Source organism: Phalangium opilio, unplaced genomic scaffold (assembly GCF_054372755.1).
Source record: "Phalangium opilio isolate 3A_F unplaced genomic scaffold, DU_Popi_V2 ptg000369l_1, whole genome shotgun sequence".
Lineage (NCBI taxonomy): Eukaryota > Metazoa > Arthropoda > Arachnida > Opiliones > Phalangiidae > Phalangium > Phalangium opilio.
This window is the reverse complement of record NW_028324232.1, coordinates 102,880-124,158: the sequence shown is the minus strand read 5'-3', so window position 1 is coordinate 124,158 and position 21,279 is coordinate 102,880. Positions and strand designations below refer to the sequence as shown.

General features: G+C 36.5%; 2 protein-coding genes across 3 annotated transcripts in view; one reads left to right on the top strand and one right to left on the bottom strand.

Moving 5' to 3' along the window:
* LOC149597167 (prolyl 3-hydroxylase 2-like) overlaps positions 1–10,403 on the bottom strand; it is a 111,610-nt gene extending 101,207 nt beyond the window's left edge. Inside the window, exon 1 of one of the 2 annotated variants that reach the window (XM_089861205.1) lies at positions 10,263–10,403. The gene's annotated coding sequence lies outside the window, so the exon portion shown is untranslated. The remainder of the gene's footprint in view (positions 1–10,262) is intronic. The other variant, XM_089861206.1, reaches the window with a different exon arrangement.
* The window catches only part of LOC149597166 (protein O-mannosyl-transferase TMTC1-like), a 58,175-nt gene extending 44,503 nt beyond the window's left edge, over positions 1–13,672 (top strand). Inside the window, exons 11-13 of the mRNA XM_089861207.1 lie at positions 10,282–10,425; positions 11,837–12,021; positions 13,266–13,672. Of these exons, the coding sequence (XP_089717333.1) occupies positions 10,282–10,425; positions 11,837–12,021; positions 13,266–13,429 (493 nt within the window). The 3' untranslated portion in view covers positions 13,430–13,672. The remainder of the gene's footprint in view (positions 1–10,281; positions 10,426–11,836; positions 12,022–13,265) is intronic.
* The last annotated feature ends 7,607 nt before the right edge of the window (positions 13,673–21,279 follow it).

The window sequence follows — 21,279 nt, the reverse complement described above, 5'->3', positions numbered from 1 at the left end:
AAAAAATGAAATCTCGTGAAAATTCTTAGCGTTTTCTCACGAGATTTTTAACACCTCAACGTTACGCGTCTAATTATAACTAAATTAAATTTAAAAGGACGCGTTTTTGAGTGTGCATGGCGCTCTATTTTCGGGGCCAAAAATTGGCGTACCCCCCCCCCTCCCCCAATTAGAAGCGCGGTCGGCGCGTGCGTTTCAATAAAATATAGCGTAATACATTTTGGCTTCGGCCGCGATAATCTAATTTAAAAAGTCTAGATTCCGAAATAAAAGTGAAGTATACACGACGATGAAAGCAGGCTGGGGGCTGCACGCCGAGGGCGCAAAAATCTACGGCCGCACTTCGAGCAGTTATAGGGCATGCAGCTACTTGTTTTTGAAAGTATCGATTTCGAGACTGAACAAGGCTTCTATTCGCAAATGTATCGGCCCTAGTAACTTTTAGGATAAAAGGGGAGCGGGGGGCAGGGGGGGTGAAATTTGAGAAGAAGGGGGGGCGCTAAAAAGTATAGTAATACACTCCCGCATCGCTTGTAATACAAATAACATTCAACTCGAAACCCAATCCACTCAACTCAACTTTTCAAGTGGACTCGATACTTGCCAATCACAACCAAAGTTCCCAACTTCGGAAAATACATAACCCCCCCCCCCCCGATGTGTTTAATATTAAATCAGGTAACAAAGACACTGCGAAGAAGTAATTATTAATATGTCCTTGGTAATTTAAACCAAATACAACTAGAAATAACCGTAATTTACTAAAGTCAAACCAAATACAACTAGAAATAACCGTAATTTACTAAACTCAAACCAAATACAGCTAGAAATTACCGTAATTTACTAAACTCAAACCAACTACAGCTAGAAATTACCGTAATTTACTAAACTCAAACCAAATACAGCTAGAAATTACCGGAATTTACTAAAGCCAATTCAAATTGTTCAGATATTACATTTCTAATGCATAACTTTCAGACTAGAAGGATTCATATACCATTTACGCAAGGAGTCAAAGGTCACGTCTCCTTGTGTAAATGGTACGAATCCTCCTATAGTCGAAAAACTATACGAACCGTTCGGCCAATTTATTTTCACGTTTAAAATTTTCTTACTAATTGTCTAATAGACTCGATTAAAAATTAATTAGGCGAACTTGACCACTCTAGTTTATAATTAAAGAAGAGACCTAGCTATAAAATAATTAATCCTTATCAGCTATCGAAGCCGGGTCGAATTACGGATGGAGGGGAGGAGAAGGCGCAAACTCAATTAATATTAGTATATTTATTAAGCAATTAAACGGGCGTCCGAGTAAAACAAGCTTGTAATATCCAATAGGGGAACATTCATCAAACTCGCCTTGCGAATTAAATATAGACAGCATGGATTAGTTATAAACCAACCTGGGCTGTGGCTCTCGGTCGTCAACCGGAGAAGGCGCTAGAGTTATAGCCTACGGAAATACGATACCAGTTATACAATAACTGCCAACTGACATTGACTTCAGACACGCCCCCAACATCCCATCACCAAAATTCGCAGAATTAAAATGAAAATATCAGAGCGGATTACTTAAATACGTATTGAACACTAAATTTCAAATTCATCCCAGTTGGAATATACCTTGACGTTAAGGACGTGATCCCCTTTTGAATATTATTGATAGGTATTGCAAATTCGGGATGGAAATTGAAGCATTAACGATAGACTAGTCCATTGGGGGAAGCTCATAAATCAGCGAAACGCCTTTGCATCGCATCGCGTGCCAGATCAATCATAATAAAGTAAGATGCGCTGGCTATACAGTATATTTTCCCCATCCGCCTTTGGACTCGCCGTCAACTAAACTGTCCGTCCAATTCAACCTTAATCAGTATTTAAATACAGAATCTAGGAGTTATCGACAGCCTCACTTGACTACCCACCCTTCGGAAATATCTCAAAAATGAACTACATTTTAAACCCAAAGCTTTTGTTTATATTTTTTTTAAAAGGGAAATTGGAATTATGCTAAAGTTCTCTGATACTTCTGAAGCCGTAGAACATATTTCACACCTCTAAGCCTATTTTTTGAAATAATAAGGTTTCGCAATATCACGGGGCTTCAATGAATAAATTAAATTAAACTCAACAGATTCTACAAAAATAGAAAGAAAAAAAAATTAAAATTAAAAATATTTTTTAAATTTGCACGCGACATTTCCCGCCTTTTTCAATGTTGGCTCGCGCGCGCTATGATGTAATATCATATGGCGGGATGCGGCTGGCTCGCGCGCGACACCACCAATTTGGCGCCAAAAAGCAGACAGCGCGCGAGCGCGAGCTACAAAATTATAGATTATTTCAACTAAAAGATCAGGCGCGAGCTTAACCAGTTGCTTTATATTTAAATAACATCGGTACTGGCCAAAGGTGGGGAGGGTTTCGCGCCAAAATGGTCTAATTTGTCGGAGCTTGAATTCCAAATGAGAGAAGGCATTAAGAAAATTTTTGCCCGCCTGCAATTATAAATGCATTTATCCTTAATTAAAAAGATTCGAGGCGGATGTCGTACATACATCTACGGTACGGTATACACGCGGTACGTAATAAAACGCGGGAAAATCCAGGGAAAAAATAAAATATAATATTCACTTGGGAATATATAGAAGTGGCGGGTCACGTTTCCAAACTTTTAAATGAGCACGTTGAAATTTTAACCTAAATAAGCTTTACAGTTTGTACCTTGACCAAAAGATATACCTTATGCAAAGAAACTTAAATTTAATGGCTACCTCGAGCAAACATCTTTAAAGATAAATAAAATAGCCTATTTCGCTAATGGCTCTCGATTTCCACTAAACTTAATTTGCAGTGAAATTAGAGTTAATTCCTCAGTGTTAAAAACATTAGTTTCCGTGTAAAGTAACGTTGTTATAAAAATATACAGTTCTTCTTTACCTTCATTCAAAGTTTTACCGTCAACATATTTTTGACGGCGAAAAATATTTTATAAATATATATGGTTATTTTATAGTCTTAGAATGGGTTAAAATTTGCATTAAATATTCAACGTCTGTCTCGTTAATTCGCGGCCATTCTAAGACGGTTACTTTCCCCGGACAAAACCTTTAAGCATTATCGAAAAACGGTAGAAGGGGAAACGGGGGGGGGGGGCTTCTTGAAACAAACGCGCAAAGTAAACTTTAAGGGCCTCGGCTCGTGGCTTTAAAGGAATATACGTAACCAAGCGTGGGCCCCGTAAATATGGATTGGCATAGCGGAGGGCCTCGTATTGGGGAAGAAACGCGTACTACATCGAGGAAAAAAAATTCGTTAAAACAAAGTTTACTCAAGTTTTTAACAATGTCAAATAAGTTTTGAAAGAAAAAACAAATCTAACGAAAAACAAAAGGAGTTCGTTCTTAAGGAAGCCGAATTTGTTTAAAAAAGCCAAACAGTTTCTGTTTAAGATAAGTATATTTTAAATCCATTATTGGGTCAAGACTACTTTCTTTCCCATCAGGTTAAATTAACATTACGTATTTATCCGCCTTACGTTTGTAACTTCTATTGATTTTAGTATTTTTAATCCAAATGTTGTAATTAAAAAAATTAATTAGAAAGCCGGGTATTTTTTTTTTAGTTATATAAATGAAGTTTGAAAAGGCGAGTTATTCGGCGTTAGACACGGATTAAGGTTAGGTTATGCACGCGCACACGGATATAAGTTTTGCCCCAAAACGCAAAAACTCATTTGCTCGCGAAATAATTAGTGGACCTCGCCGCCTCGCCCCCCCCCCTCCTTTTAAAAATCTACTTATTCGCCGCCGAACAGCCTAAGCTAGTCTTGGGGAGGAGAATCTACCGAGGGGACCTTCACTCCGTCGCTATTCGCTTTTCAACCCCTGGTATTATTATAAATGAAAGTGCAGGCGCGTGAATTTTATTTTTTATAAAAATCGCTCGTGCATTTCATATTTTTATAAAAATAGCTCGTGAATTTTATATTTTTATAAAAATCGCTCGTGCATTTCATATTTTTATAAAAATAGCTCGTGCATTTCATATTTTTATAAAAATAGCTCGTGAATTTTATATTTTTATAAAAATAGCTCGTGAATTTTATATTTTTATAAAAATAGCTCGTGAATTTTATATTTTTATAAAAATAGCTCGTGAATTTTATATTTTTATAAAAATAGCGCGTGAATTTTATATTTTTATAAAAATAGCTCGTGAATTTTATATTTTTATAAAAATAGCTCGTGAATTTTATATTTTTATAAAAATAGCTCGTGAATTTTATATTTTTATAAAAATAGCGCGTGAATTTTATATTTTTATAAAAATAGCTCGTGAATTTTATATTTTTATAAAAATAGCGCGTGAATTTTATATTTTTATAAAAATAGCGCGTGAATTTTATATTTTTATAAAAATAGCTCGTGAATTTTATATTTTTATAAAAATAGCTCGTGAATTTTATATTTTTATAAAAATAGCTCGTGAATTTTATATTTTTATAAAAATAGCTCGTGAATTTTATATTTTTATAAAAATAGCGCGTGAATTTTATATTTTTATAAAAATAGCTCGTGAATTTTATATTTTTATAAAAATAGCTCGTGAATTTTATATTTTTATAAAAATAGCTCGTGAATTTTATATTTTTATAAAAATAGCTCGTGAATTTTATATTTTTATAAAAATAGCTCGTGAATTTTATATTTTTATAAAAATAGCGCGTGAATTTTATATTTTTATAAAAATAGCTCGTGAATTTTATATTTTTATAAAAATAGCTCGTGAATTTTATATTTTTATAAAAATAGCGCGTGAATTTTATATTTTTATAAAAATAGCGCGTGAATTTTATATTTTTATAAAAATAGCTCGTGAATTTTATATTTTTATAAAAATAGCGCGTGAATTTTATATTTTTATAAAAATAGCTCGTGAATTTTATATTTTTATAAAAATAGCTCGTGAATTTTATATTTTTATAAAAATAGCTCGTGAATTTTATATTTTTATAAAAATAGCTCGTGAATTTTATATTTTTATAAAAATAGCTCGTGAATTTTATATTTTTATAAAAATAGCTCGTGAATTTTATATTTTTATAAAAATCGCTCGTGAATTTTATATTTTTATAAAAATAGCTCGTGAATTTTATATTTTTATAAAAATAGCTCGTGAATTTTATATTTTTATAAAAATAGCTCGTGAATTTTACATTTTTATAAAAATAGCTCGTGAATTTTATATTTTTATAAAAATAGCTCGTGAATTTTACATTTTTATAAAAATAGCTCGTGAATTTTATATTTTTATAAAAATAGCGCGTGAATTTTACATTTTTATAAAAATAGCTCGTGAATTTTATATTTTTATAAAAATAGCTCGTGAATTTTATATTTTTATAAAAATAGCTCATGCGTTTTACATTTTTATAAAAATAGCTCGTGAATTTTATATTTTTATAAAAATAGCTCATGCGTTTTACATTTTTATAAAAATAGCTCGTGAATTTTATATTTTTATAAAAATAGCGCGTGGCTTTCTTTGAAATTGATGTAAAATTGAGGCGCGCTCTGTTTGTTTCCTCGGATCTAAAAATGCCAGCGCTGTTTTTAACCGAATAGAAATTTTGGTATACCTATATCTGAAATTTGCGAAGCTAACAGAAGGGGTGTGGTTGAAAAGTCGGAAGGGGTTTTGTCTCGACTTCTAACCCCCCCCCCACACCACTACGCTACACCAAGCCACAGCACCGTCTGTCCCCTTTTCCGAAGGGGGGGGGGGTTGTAGGCTTCTTTTTCAATCTAATGGGATTTAAGCGTTCTCTCTTAATGACGTTACAGCAGAGCGGACCGAGCCGAGTCAGTCCCGCGGCCCACAAAACTTTCCCGCCGCCTTTTCAAAAGAGAGCTCCTCTCTGCCAGAGAGAGAGAGAGAGAGAGAGTCGTTTCGTTTGGGAGGAAAAGTTTTTAAAAACATTCATTTTTTACTCCCATTGTTTCGCCCTATTACCAAGTTAAAGGAACGAATTAGTTACTTACGTTAATTAGTTAATTATTAAGTATATTCTAAAAGTAATTCATTTTCGACGTAAATGGGGAATACAGTCGCGTCGATTCATCAACAAAAGTTCATTATTTTCTGGGCTCAAAATTAAATGATTGGAGATGACTTTTAAAGTAGTTATAATAAAATGGAGGCAATAATTCCATTTGACTGCCGGCAGTGGGCGTATTTTAACGATCTTAAATATTTAATCGCATTAAGAAATCTCCCTGGAGTGTGCCTTCATCCGATATTGACTCTAATCTAAAATAACTTTTTCCCGCCAAAAAATTTCACTTTTTTCAGTAAGAGGCTTGTAGGAGGCGTGAAATTTTGAGTTAAACGCGGGGAATGGGGGGAGGGGAGGGGAGGGCCACTCGAAATCTAATGGGCAAATTGATAATCGAAATCCAGTTTCCCGGCGTCTCTCTCGGATGGGGGCCACGCAACCCCCTCCCCCGGGGAAGGGGGGATACTCATAGCGGAGACGGAGGCTAGATGATGACCCGACCTATCAGGGAAAGTCAATAGACAGATTTATCGACTTCTCAAATTATCTCTATTCGAGCGACAATCAATTTTCCATCCCCCCCCACCATCACCTTTTCTCACTAGGCTCAATATTTCCCGCCATTTAATATCATATCACGTGACCTCACGTGAAATAACTTTTCTTTATTTTTAGGTTAGCACGTGAAATAAATTTTCTTTATTTTTAGGATAGCACGTGAAATAAATTTTCTTTATTTTTAGGATAGCACGTGAAATTAATTTTCTTTACTTTTAAGGTAGCACGTGAAATAAATTTTCTATATTTTTAGGTTAGCACGTGAAATAAATTTTCTTTACTTTTAGGTTAGCTCGTGAGAAATATAATTTTATTTCGGAAATTGGGCACGTGGCGCGTGCGGTTATTTTAAGAAAGGCTTGCGCGTGAATTTGTTGGCGCAATTTATTTATTTTTAACCTAAGAAGTAGGCCTACCACGTGACAATATTAATTTAGGGAAAGCCTTTAGCACGTGCGAATTTATTCTATTAATCTTTAGGGAAGATAAAAGGGGGAATTTATAGGCCAGCGCGTGCTCCTAACTAAATGCTAATGCAGACCTAAAGGAGGGCGGGGGGGGGGCACGCGCGTGATGGGCGATTTATATTTTAGGCGCAATAGTGGGAGTGTCCGAGAATAGGGTCCTGCAGGAAGGGGAAGGAGAGATAGATACATCCCTTAAAGGCGAAAGGATTTAAAAGTTCTTTGGGCAAAAGTTTAAAAGAACCGAGCCCATAAATTATCCAAGCTTGTCCCTTCTCCAAGAGAGAGAGAATGGCTCTTTCTTTAGAAGGCCCAGAATCATCAGAGAGGTCGGATACTTAAACATCGAAAAGATTTACGCGTAGAACGGACTTAATTTAAACCAGGCATCCCCCTATTTGAAGGAATGACGGCTTGTCCGACCCCTCTGCTTGAAGTTTAGTCTCTCTTTTTTTTGGCCGCAAAGAAAAGAGATCGGCTAGACTTCAAACTTTTAGATTATATACTTATAGAGATTACTTTGGGCCCAAAGTATACGCCCCGCTGAATGAAGTTCATTCTTAAAATGGTCCCGAATTAAACGGGGGTTCCTAAGGGAATCGGGGGCTTTCCAAGAGTGTCCAGGGCCATCCGGGTGACAAATAGAGGATGGACCAATCGAGGATCAAAGAGGGTCTTCTCTTAATATAGAGTCATGGCACCCCGTGATATTTTATCCCCGCATTTAATACTACTTAAAGTAAAGAAATGCCATCGCAGTGGATTGATATCGTGGCGATGGCATTTGTTACAGCGGTTTTAACTTAAGATATCGCCTCACTTAAATTCATTCCCAAAGTATTATTTATTACAAGGGATAATTTAAATTTATTATAATATTCAAATTTGTGTTTTCAAAACACGTTATTTTAATAATAAAACAGGGCAGGGTTCATACAACTTTTGGAAAGCAAATTTCCGTGAGTTTTCCAGGTTTTTCCGTCCAGTATATGGAGCAAATGTTAACGAAGGATGGGGGCAAATTGTACTATAACATACTCAAAGGACATCCCCGTATCTCTTAGTTATGAGCTTCCAAAGTTTAGTGTAATGTTAATCCTATGGAGGGGGTTTGTTTGTTTACGTTTTGCTGAATTACTTTGCCCCTGTTTGTCGTGGGCCTAAGTTTATAGTATGGTTGGATGGGGGACAATTTGGACTATAACATACTCAAAGGGTATCCCCGTATCTCTAATATAAGCAGAGTTATGAGCCTCCAAAGTATAGCGTAATGTTAATCCTATGGAGGGGGGAATGTTTACGAACATTTTGGTTAATTACTCGGCCCCTGTATGACGCAAATTTCCCTGATTTCCCTCAATTTTACTAAAAATTCCAAATTTCCCTGAATTTTCCATGAGGTTTTGTCAACTATTTATTTCCCTGATTTTTCCAGGTTTGTATGAACCCTGATAAATTTTCTATGGCCCCTGGTGGGTCTCTTTCTTTTTGAGCTTTGGTGTATTGCGGGTTAAACATTTCTACAGGGGCTATGGCAAAATACACGTTAAGTTCTACCCCTTAAAGTCGGCTTCCACGTATCATTTTTAAATATTAAAAATTGTTTTTCGTATTTTCTTTAATTTTTGACTGTTATTTAAATATAATATTAAAACCAAGATATTTGTGTTTGTTTGTCTGTTTTTTGAAAAATAAAACTGAGCAACAAACTTTGAATTGACTTCGATAAAAAATAAAAAATCACAAGAAGGAATTCCCCGATCTAATCCGAAGTACTGGAAGACATTAATGTTAAATGGCCACTGCCGAGTATTTTCCGAGTCTTTAGGACCCCCGGGGGGGGGGGTAAGCTCAAAGAACACATAAAACCTCGCCCCCCCCCCGCCTCCTAAGTACCAAGAAAAACTCGAAGGAAACAACTGGAAACAGTCGTTAAATTCGACGGATGAAAAATTAAAAGACAACACTGTAAAAGAAACGACAAAGTCTAGAAGACCCCGGTTACCGAGTGTTGGTCCTTCCCAAAACAAATAACTTCTTACGAACAGATACACCAAAACCAAGGTAGGGTCCCTTGAAAGGACCCCAGTTTGGAAATAGGACTAAAAATAATACGTATCTCTGTCTAATAACGTTTCAAGTGTTGGTCCTTCTGGTAACCAAGTTCTTTAATCCCAAATACAAATAACTTCTTACGAACAGATACCAAAACCAAGGTAGGGTCCCTAGTAATACGTGGGCAATTCGTAAGGACCCCAGTTTGGAAATAGGGCTAAAGAAATAAAACGTATCTCAGTCTAATAACGTTTTTTCAATCGGGGCCCAGGGTTGGAAACAGGGTTAAAAAAAATATAACTTTTTCGTCTAAGCGTTAAGATTAAGGCTTTTGGGGAATTTTTCTTGAAAGGAGGGGTGGGTGGGGGAGGGGTTAAGGGGGTAGGGCCCCTAGCGCGTCTAAGAAAGAAGTCTTATAAAGCCATCGATTGTAGGGTGTGATATCAACTAATTATAACAGCACCGAAAAATTCAATAGATCATATTTCATCCGAGCAAAAACGAGCCCACCCTAACGCCGAAAATTTAACGATCCGAGTATTTAAGTCATCTCTTTCACCCCGCTATTAACTCCACTACAAACTTAACCTGACGCTTGCCATTGAAAAACAATAGAAAATACACTATAAGAAAGGCAATCGGGTTTAAAATAAAATACGCGTTTAATATCACTATCCAGTTAAGTTGATACCAAAGTCGAGGAGAGTTTAAAACATGGTACAGACTTAGTCTGATCATTTATATAGAAAACGCTTTAAAAATTCAAGGTAAGACGCTTACGTCATCGAAAGAGTCAGCTTCGTATTTAGCTAAATGACTTTTATAAGTTTTTACCCAAGTTTTTTTTTTTGCTGGTGCTGCAAAGCGCATTCCTGATTGGCTTATAAAAATCGCCCAAGTAATTATGGGTGGCTAAAAATTCGGGGATCTTTTTCAAAAGAGCCCGGGTCGTTTAAAAACCGTTATGAAAATATATCCCTAATTTAGAATCCCCCAAAAAAGAGAGAAGTGGGCTATACGCTCTTATATTGCCAATGCAATAATGGACAGCCTGATACATTACTCTCCTAATTTTTTTTTTACGTTCTTGAGTTTTAAAATTTATTATTTAAAATGTGACTTACGTTGTTATTTCCGTTCCAGTTTATGGCCTAATTACGTCAGCGCTCATAATAATCTGGGCACCTTATTGGTTGATCCCGAGGAGGCGGAGCTACACTTTAAAACGGCCATGTGGTTGGATCCCAAACACGCCAGAGCTCATTATAATTTGGCAGCCCTGTACAGGTAAGAGAAAAATGAATTACTAATTAATTTTAACGCCAAATGTGCATTAATAATAATAATAATTAAACTTAGTATAATAAAGGGTTTGTTTGTTTACGTTTTTCTTAATTACTCGGTCCCCGTTTGTCGCAGACCTATGTTTTTAGTATGGTTAGATGGGGGACAAATTGGACTATAACATACTCAAAGGGCATCCCCGTATCTCAAGTAGAAAAAGAGTTACGAGCCTCCAAAGTTGGGTGTAAAGCTAATCTTATGGCGAACATTTTGCTTAATTACTCGGCCCCTGTTTGACGCAAATGTCCCTGACTTCCCTGAATTTTACTAAAAATTCGTAATTTCCCTGAATTTTCCATGAGGTTTTTGTCAACTATTTATTTTCCTGATTTTTGAATCAGGATTTGAGTTGTACATCGAAGCTAAACTTTGGTAGGCTTTGAAGTCCAGCAGATTCGAGTGGGCATATTTGAAAGGGGTTATATCTATCATTAGGGGATCAAATTACAAGTTGAAAGTAAAAGCTTATCCGCCCTAAATTAGAGACGGGGGGTGGGGGGGGGGACCAAAGTAAAATTAATGGGATTTTTTGGGAGGTTTGCCTTTTAATTAGTTGGATGTCGGAAACGCGCGAATAGAATGTCTTTCCCTTGGAAATTAAAAACCTTTGAGAGTCCCGAATAAAAATAGGGGGAAAGAAAGAAAGAAAAACTCCCCTAAAAGAGAGCTCTGAAAGTATGCCAATTTTGGCAGAACCAAAAATTTCTCCATTCGCCAAAGAGAAGAGCGAAGGAAGCGAGCGATATGAGCTTTAGAAAACCAATTTAGCCCCGCATCTTCCCTTTTTGGTCTTTCTAGCCTTTTACCCTTTCCCACGTGCGCCGAGTTGAAAAAAGGCGCGAAAAAAACTTTCCCGCCCAATTTGTCTTTTTATCTCCATAGCTCGCTCGAGCTGGATGGCACGCGACTCCCCACCCATCCCCCTCCTACACCCCCTATATTACTAATAGACTGCGGAGAAGAAAAGAGAGCTCGCGCTGTTTCCCGCCAAATAAGATTAAAAGGCGCGCGCGCGAGCTCAGGGAAGACTCGACTAAAGGGGCTAAAAGGCTTATCGCTTGTAAAAATTGTAAAAAAAAAAAAAAAATAAAATAAAATCAAGGGTTGGGGGGGGGCGCCTGCGCTATAAAGTGAACTCTTAAGGTATGAAGTACAGTCTGCCCGAAATCTTGGACTAGCTGGGGAGGGGGGAGACTGAATTCTTGTTTCATCATTAGTGGGTGGCGGTCTTAACTCTAGTTTAACAATACCTTCCAGGGAAAAGCGTTAGGATCATTTTATTATAGCTAAGATTGTCCTAGATTAAATGACAAAAATTGTATTTTTTCTTTTGTTCTAATTTAAATTTGTGTAGGAGGCGTCGTCAAACGGAAGTGGTAATCTGGCTATTAAACCGAGCCATTGAATTGGACCCGGAACTGGACGAAGCGTACGCCCTATTGACTTCCGTCTATGCAGAAAACCAAAAAACTCGAAATAATAATAAAGTCAAGACGGGCAACGGCGCCAGCGGCGACAAGCAAAGAACCCTAGACACCGGTAAATGATCAGCCTCCCTCAACCATCTCTCCTATTATGCAACTCGAAATCTCGCGCCGAGTGCACGTGACCCTTTATTATATAAAATATAGAGCTCCTAACAAATTCACGAGATTCGAATTCATTTTGAAAAATGCACGAGATTCGAATTCATTTTGAAAAATGCACGAGATTCGAATTCATTTGATAAATTCACGAGATTTGAATTCATTTGAAAAATTCACGAGATTTGAATTCATTTGAAAAATTCACGAGATTTGAATTCATTTGAAAAATTCACGAGATTTGAATTCATTTCAATAATTCACGAGATTTGAATTGAAATAAATGAAAACTGTTGCGCACGCGCTATACAGTTTGCGATTTTAACAGACGTTACAGACGAGAGTTACAAAGTTGCTAGTGCACCTATTCTATCGAATTAATTCGAGTGACATTGTATCGAAAGCGAGCTGCTTAAAAGCCGAACAATTCCCTTATTTGCAAAATTGTCGAGAGGAAATTTGGGCAAACATAAATTACGTCTATAAACGGGGCCCCGCTCTATAGGGGGGGGAGGAATTTAAATTAGCAATACAAATATGTTAATTATATCAAGATGCAATAAATTTAGAGAAACTCCCCGACACAACTATTAATTAGTTTAGACTCGCCTATATATATTTAAGAGGCTCTTGGCACTCCATGTTATTTTACTATCGGGATACGTACCGGGGAAGGCAACGCCATGCCCCCCCTCCTACGATCCTCCCCCCCAGCGGCGGCCGAAGGGAAAACAATGAATAGCGTAAAGATCACGATTGTTTAATTAATTAGCTACCCTAATATTGAATAATTACGAGTAGACTTAAGCTAGGGAGGCCCGTTTGACGAATAGCCAATGAAAGGACACTATAAGGGACCCTCCCCCCCCGCCATATAAGGGACACTTTCCCAAATTCCAATTGTTTAATTTATAGATTTTACGTTTTCTTTCAGGATTAAAATTATAGTTTAATTTATTCAATTAATTATAATCAGATTTAAACTGACTTACGCTCATTTTAAAGTTTAAATTCAGATCTATTTTATAATTTAATTTTTATCGCGGTTAATTGAATTTTAGAGATAATTTCAGAGAGATTAATTTTAGTAGTTAAATACTGTTGGAATTTGACCTAATTGGTCTCGTATTAAAGCTCTAATTGGGGGTCTCGAATCTCCCTTTGTTAAGCCTAACTATATTTAACCTTTTCAAATTACAGAGAAATGGTTAAAATCGACGAGTGGGCGGGGCAGTTCGTCATCGTCATCAAGCGCGTCGGAAACGGTGATAAACCAGACGACCGAATCGCGAAATGGGCCGAGCACCAGAGCCCTGCTCTTTCCAATGGCAGTGGGAGAAAGAGACCACGTCATCAAGAGATAATGAAATGACATTTGAAAATAACGAGAGCAATATTAAGAATAAAGAAGAATTAACTTGTATATTTGTACTACGGAAGCCGAATAAATAATTATATTTAATCTATATTATAAAAAAGAAAACCAAAAAAAAATGACCAAAAAATAATTGAATTGAAATATGATTGGTGGAACGTTTATTAGCTCAAACCAATGTGATAGCATTTTACTGTATTTATCCAATAAAAAACGTTTTTGTAGAACAATACTCGCCCCGAGTTTCATTCACTTACCCTTTAAATTGCAATCTTGAAATGGACCTAGAATATAGTCATTAATAACAGCCGCTTTCAATACTAAAATAGTCTCTTCCAAGATTGCAACCAAGAAACAAACCCCGTCGTAAATATTGGATTACAACCTTCAAAAGGACCTAAAATAATCAAAAATCGTACTAAAATACGTCCCTTCCATTTGTAATGCTATTCCTATGGATGGGGTTTGTTTGTTTACGTTTTACTTAATTACTCGGCCCCTGTTTGTCGTAGCCCTAAGTTTTTAGTATGGTTGGATGGGGGACAAATTGGACTATAACATACTCAAAGGACATCCCCGTATCTCTAGTAGAACCAGGGTTACGAGCCTCCAAAATTGAGTGTAAACCGACTCCCGAATAAGCAAACACCGCATCACGAATAAACAATATTATCCCAACAACATCAAAGTTCGCTTTGAAACTTAACTACCTACAGGGACTACTTTCTTAAATATATCCATAAAACCATCCGCTTACTAACATTTTAAAGTAAATCAATCCATATATCGATTACCAAAAATTATTTCAGGTAAAGACTTTAAGTAATTAACTGTCAAATTGTCATTAAGGGTTGGGACTATTTCTATTCATCAAATCAAATTAAATTAAGTTTAATCTAATTAATTACTTAAAAGAATTACCCAATAGATGTCGTCGCAATATTTACGAAGGTGTCAATTCAATTGAATTGAATTGAATTGACAAAATCCAATAATAAAAACTATTATAAAAAATCTCTATTATAAATTTTTCAGATATTTAATCAAACTATTAATTTACAATCTCAATTAAGTAAAAATTCTAATTCCGACGAAAAATTTGGGGTTCAGGGAAGATGGCCCTAGACAATGTCATTCCACGTAATCAATAAAGGGGCTGGTCAGACCTACTTCTTACAACAGAGTCGGCGGTTTAAAGCGGAGCGGAAGGATACCCAATATTAAATATTATTGAAAAGAAAGTAAGTGTTGTGTTATGGGCGCCTTGCTTGTTATCACGTTGCAATTGGTCCGTTCGACCTAACCTGAAGTGACAGCTCGTAATTAATCAAAGAAACCCAGTTGGTCATTAAACCCGAGGAGGACGCTAGTACTGTCCGATACCGGCGCTTGACCATTACATTTTTCATTTCTGACCCGGCCTTTTGCCCCAATAACGGGCAAAAAAATGAGCCACGAGCTGATGGGTCAAATACACCAGGCTTTATACAATTCATCAGAGATAGTTCATTTCAAAAATTTAATATAAACTTTTCAGGTCAAGTTTTCCCCCTAGTGTCTTCTAAAGTCATTATTCCTAATCAATTTTAATTCATTTAAGACTACACTTTTAAATGTAGTAAAGTATCGGTCTTTATGAACTTTCCCCCCCCCCCCTTCGGGAAATTCTTTTATTTGTTAACAAAAACATTCTATATTCATAGGATTTTCTTTAAAACTCGCTCGACTTCAAAATAGGCTCTTTAGTGTAAAGAATACGAGGATAGAAAAGCGCGGTGTTATTAAAATTACATTAAAGAATTTTTGGGGCATTTTGGTTTAGAGCCAAATGTTGTTCGAGCAGACGTTTTTATTGAAAATCCATAAATCCTTGAGGAAAAATTTTAAAATCCAGTTTAAGCGGTTTTCTCCCCTCCCCCCCCCCCCGAGGGAGAGAGAGAGAGAGAGAGAAATATTAGGCAATTTCATTCTTAACTTTGTTATTTTTGTTAAACAATCTTATTGTCTCTCGGGGCTAATTTAACGAAATGAGCTTGTCTAAGTTCGCACTATCAACTTAATTAACGTGGCTAAATATCTCTAATGAGAACACGGCACCCCTGAAAGTCATCTTAGTACATCTTAAAAGAATTTTTCCATTGCCACGGCAACCGTCTCCCACGCTCGGCATTCTTATTTTTAATAACAAGCGATTATTACGCAAACATTTTTAGGGTAAACAATCTACAAGATTGGCAATTAACCAATTAAGTTGGGTTAATGAAGTACCCTTTAAACCCACGCGTGACGTCATTCGACCTATAGAACTTATTAAGGATTACATAAAACCAATTATCCAGGTTTTACACGCGTTAGTTCTATTTGTTTGAATATTGGGTGACCCTAAAATGTCTTTGGTCACTTTTGGTCATATTTTGTCGAATTAAGGTTGGAATTTTCTCGCTCAGGTAAACAGATAAGCTACGCTTTCCTTTCCGAGTAATGGCAGCCCGTGTTATCCTACCATAGAGCGCAAGACACTCAAACTCGGGCGTCCGTCATTACCCCGCCTTTTGACGTTTCAATTAAAAATAATAATTATTAAAATATAATTATTAAAAATAAATGATTAGGGAACGGGTAAAGGCATCGATTCTCTTTGAATATACATCCAGGGATTCAAAAATAACATTAAGTGTCACCTGCTGGTTCTTAACGGCCCGAAATTTACCTTAGAAATTGTCTTTAATAATAACACAGCGCGGTCCATAAAGTTTCAAGCGGTTTAGGCCTTAATTAAGGCTTTCATTTTGTTAGTTTTAAAACTATTTCACGTTCACCTCTCGTAATATAAAGCCCTCGAGTGTTTTCGGAACCCGATGCCCTTAATTTGCCCCTCCCCCCGTTTTATATCGCCCAATAAAGAGCCTCACCGATTCCATTCAAAATTTAAACCCGTCTGTTTAAGGAAATTTTAAGATATTTAATTAACTTAATTAGAAATTTATATTATTCAGTACATTATAAGCTGTTGTTATTATTCAGTTGGATTTAAATATAATTAGACGGTGTTATTTTAAAGCCACGAATTTGTCGGAATTGTATGGGGGGATTTGATCTAGCAAAAAAAAAAAAAAAAGATCGATAGGGGCAGCATTGATTTGGCGGGAAATTAAAAACACGCGCGACAAATTAGAATGATTATTGGGATTATTAAATTCATTAATACCCCCAAGTTGGGTCCTTTATTGCAACCAGGTATGGCGATCGGGCCCAGCTTTGGCAATTACGGAATATAAGAAATACAAAAATAACGTGTCTCGCGCTCCAATAGAGCAAACACGCGGAATGGAATTAAGTCAACTCTTCGCTTATCAAATGGCGCTAATTCCGAGTAACTTAACCAAGTTGGCTCTCTTTTAACGAGATCTTTATTCGGAGGGACCCTATCTTGGTTAAGTGATAAATAAACTCTCGAGACACGAGAAAAAAAAGCACGCGCGGAATTAAGAAAAAGAAGGGAGAAACTTTTGGCGGGAAAAAAAAGCGCTCGAGGGAAGGGAGCGGGCACGAGCCAACGCCGCCGGAATAGGGTTGCCATGACAACGGGGCCGTAATTTGACCAATGGGATGATACCCAGGGTGGAGAAAACGACGAAGCCCAACTTCGGAGGATAACTTTCTGTTTGGGCTTTTTACCGGCTAGTCAAGCTTCGTCGCGGTTCCCCAGTCTCTCCAAAAGTGTCCCAACGCCGACTCCCCCCACCCCAAAAACGCGACGGAAAAATTAACAACTCGTTACGGGACGGTACGCAAAAATTGGGGATTCAAAACTATCAGGTAAATTTAATTAATTTAAGTTTAATTGTTTCATATTATATTTGATTAAGAGTTTAGAATGTACTATATACTTTTAATTATAGCAAACGATTAGTACCTTTTTTTCTTAAGAAATTAACGCTGATAGTTAATTAAAAATCTTTTTAAAAAAAAGGAAGGAAGACTCGATCAATTATCAATTAAAAAATCCTTGTCATTAAAAGCAGGCTCCTTAATTGGAAAATTGGAATTGACAGTTAAAGGTGTACTTAACCTACGCCCAAAAATAAATCATTGAAAAAATGAAGGTACCTTTACCGATAAAATACATAGCCAATAAGCACCTTAGTTTGTATAGAAATGCGAGGGGGTAGACGCTCTGGATCTCTGTGTACACCTGAGTTCAAAAGAGTTCAGCTTTGACAGTGCATTGAGTTCAAAGCTTTCGGAACTCACAGTTCAGCTTTGACAGTACATTGAGTTCAAGACATATTGTACACCTGAGTTCTCAAGTGTCCACCCCCTCGTAGAAATGTCGTAACTCTAAGCCAATAAAAGACTAGAGATCAATAAGACAGGGTTTCTATAATCTAAAATTATCCAAAAAAAAAAAAAACATCGAGTGTCAGTCTTAATTTAGGAAAATGAAACTTTGATCACAAAAGAAAAGGGGATACCCGAATAAATTTGACATTTTAATTAAAATAAAAAATACCCCTTCGAAAACCCAAGGGAAAAAACTGCCCTAAAAAGAATTTTTAATAAAAAAACCCCATGGATTTTGCGAAGGAATTTGCATCAAAAAGTTAAATTAAGTTCCTGTCTTACAATCATCGACGGAGTAATGACATTTCACCGCCTTTGAGCGTCTTATATTCGAGCTGAAAATAACACGGGGGTGCCGATACGCTTACCCTAATAGAATGTTAATGTTAATTTTAATATCTGTCAAACTCGAAGATATTCACTAAAGAAATTAAAATAAAATAGTTCAAATATTAGACGGAATAATTAACTAAATACATTTAAATTTAATTTTAATTTAATCGCGATACAAAATATAATTATAAATTTCGTAATTAACAAATCTCTGGCGTGTACTTAAAAGTGCCTTTTTTTAAAGTTAAAAATTAAGAGATAACAAATTGCGCGAGTTCAGAAGTTAAAACTTTGTCTTAAGAGTTAAAACTGCAAAGTTGGCTGGCGTTTGTCCAAAAAATGTAAATTTAAATCGCAATCTTAAAAGGGACTAAAATTCCAATGGAAAACGGCCCTATTCGAATTAGAATTTTAGTAGGCTTTTTAAGATTGAAACCGTATATACAAGTCCTATTTTTATTCTTAGTTTTATATTCAAATGAGCTCGAGAAACCGCTACGGAGGGAAAAATATATTCGCGGATGAATACCCCGCAGTGTTTAATCCGACAGAAAAGAAAGTAGTGTTTCAATCAAAACTCGGGAGCGATATCAAATTAAAATCCCCAGAGCGGGCCAAAACTAACAAATTGTTTGTTTACATTTTATAAAGAACAACAACAACAAACAGGTTTGGACAAATAAATATGAAAGCGTAGTTCTCGAAATATATAACATTAAGAAAACAGATTAGGAGTGAGGATGTGACGTCACGCCAGCATTCTTAGTATACTTCTTAAATCCAGGACGGATTAGTAATAACTCGAAACTTATTGAAATATCCGATTTGATCGAATTTGGATTCGCAAATGATGGGAAATTGGATTTTGATCTGAAGCACGCTGCAGTCACCCCGATAAATACTTTATAAGCATACATTGCTCTTAAGGCAACTCAAAGTTGACGCCATTTAGATGAGTCAACTTGAGTTGAGTAAACTAGTTGGGACACGTGTCAACAGAAGTTGGTTTAAGCAGTTGAATCAACAAAAATTAAACCAATTGCTCAACAGTGTCCAATTTCTGCACTGACTCAACTCTTTGACCCGGATTTAGTTGAGAGTCAAAAGTTGGATCGTCTGAATAGATCTTAAGAGTAATAAGTCCGCGCATATCCGAAGTGGCAATACCCCGAGTCTAAATTTTGGGGATAAAACAGTTTGAGAAAGACGCCAGCTACCAAAGTCTCTCCCAGAACCTTAAGCTACCCAAAATAAAACGGAAAACAACTCAAAACTAGACCTTCCTATTGGTCAAGGCGGGGGGGGGGCGGGGGAATTCCGGGGATAAAAACTAAAACTCCATCAAGGTGCATGTAGGGAGACGAAATTCCATTTGGAAATAAAAGTACCTCTTTCCCTATTTCGCTACTTATTTTTAACAGCCTCGGTGTAATGGCAGTCCATTACATTTTCTCCTAGACTACGATATACTTTACAGCCTATAAGTGTCACCCATCTATCTACAGGTACGTTGGGGTTCTTGGAATTTGAGACGTCGGGTTAGATTCTCTAAAAGCTTATAGCAGAAATTCTTTCACTCGCAGTTAGTTTGGGCAGAAAACTAGGTTACACTCCGGTAAACAGTCTTAACACGGATAGAGTTTCAATTGGTACCAAGGCGCCAGTTTGATACATTCCAAGGTTGCAAAAATGTATAATATTGGTGGTAAGCCAACAATCTTGTCGTCCGATCCCAAACTTTATATTAAATTAATTGACGCGGGTTTTTTTTCGTCAGTAAAGTTGACAAGCTCGTGTCCAGTTTGGTTTGGTTTAATCTAGTTTTACTTTGGGTATTGGTTGCGTAAACTGGGATTCGGGTTCAGGTAAGCAGCCAATTAGGGACAGGTTCGCGTCGGGGCCTTACTTAATGGACATTTAATTAACCCAAATTCCCACCCCTCTCTTACGCGTTAACCGCGCGCGGAGACGGAATGGTTTTAATAACACGTCGCCGTAATTTACTCTTCCTAAATGTTAAAAGCCCCTATTTACCACCGCTTGTCAAGATTTTCCTGCTTAAAAAGTTTTATTTTCACGTGAAAGTAATTTCGATGGCGCGTGAAACATATATTTTAATTATTTTATTACATAGAACGTGCGCACGCGCGTGAGATATATTTTAATTATTTTGTTATATAGAACGTGCGCACGCGCGAGACATATTTTTAAATTATTTTATTATATAATAGAAGGTGCGCGTGCGCGCGGGAATGATCACAGAGATCACGAGGAAAGTATTAACTTTTGGCGCCCAAATTTATTTCAAGGTCGAGCCAAATATTCACGCGCAGTTTCCCGCCTTATTATTTCCGGAGATTTTTTTTCTACGATAAAAAATGTTGTTCGGAAATCCGAAGCGATCTAACACGATGAAAATATTTTGAATTTTACGTAAGGTCGTCCTCTTCTTCTATTTTGTCCATCAACAAAATTCAAGGACGCCTGGCGACGCATTTTTTACGAGCGTAATATTGGCTGGCTGGCTGGCTACCAGTTATAAACTTCAAAAAACATTTCTTAACAAGCTAAGCCCTTAAAGATGGATCAAAAATATATACTGTACTACCCTAGGCTTATAAACGTAAAAAAATAGTATTTTGTATAAAAACATGATTTAAAGAGCTATCTATAAAGCGTGGTTTATTATGTTTTCCTTATAAGAGTTAAGTTACGTCCAGTTGGCTCTCTCTAAGATTCAAAGGGTTAATAATTTAACATTGACCGACAAGGAAATGAAATAAGTTCTCGGAAAAGCATTGTATTGCCATCAAAGCTCCATTCGTTAAGTCTCAAATAAATCTTGAAGCAGTAATGGCATTGGATGTTATTTCCCCATAGAGTTTTAGGCGAGCCAAGGCTGAGGAACTGCCATTAATCCGACAAATAAACTTGACCTTGCGAGAAAATTGTCGGCGACTTCTTTCATCATTAATTTAATCAATTGGCGGAGCGCCACGTATAGTTTTATCAAATTTCTCAGAGCGCCAAACTTTGAAGTTAAATTAAAATCTCGCGTCTTAAATCTACTAAATTTTATTTAACTTTGACCTTTTAAAAATAATTCGAGCTAGGCGGTACGGTACGCGTGTCGCTTACCGAGGGGGAGGGAATAGAAGGGGG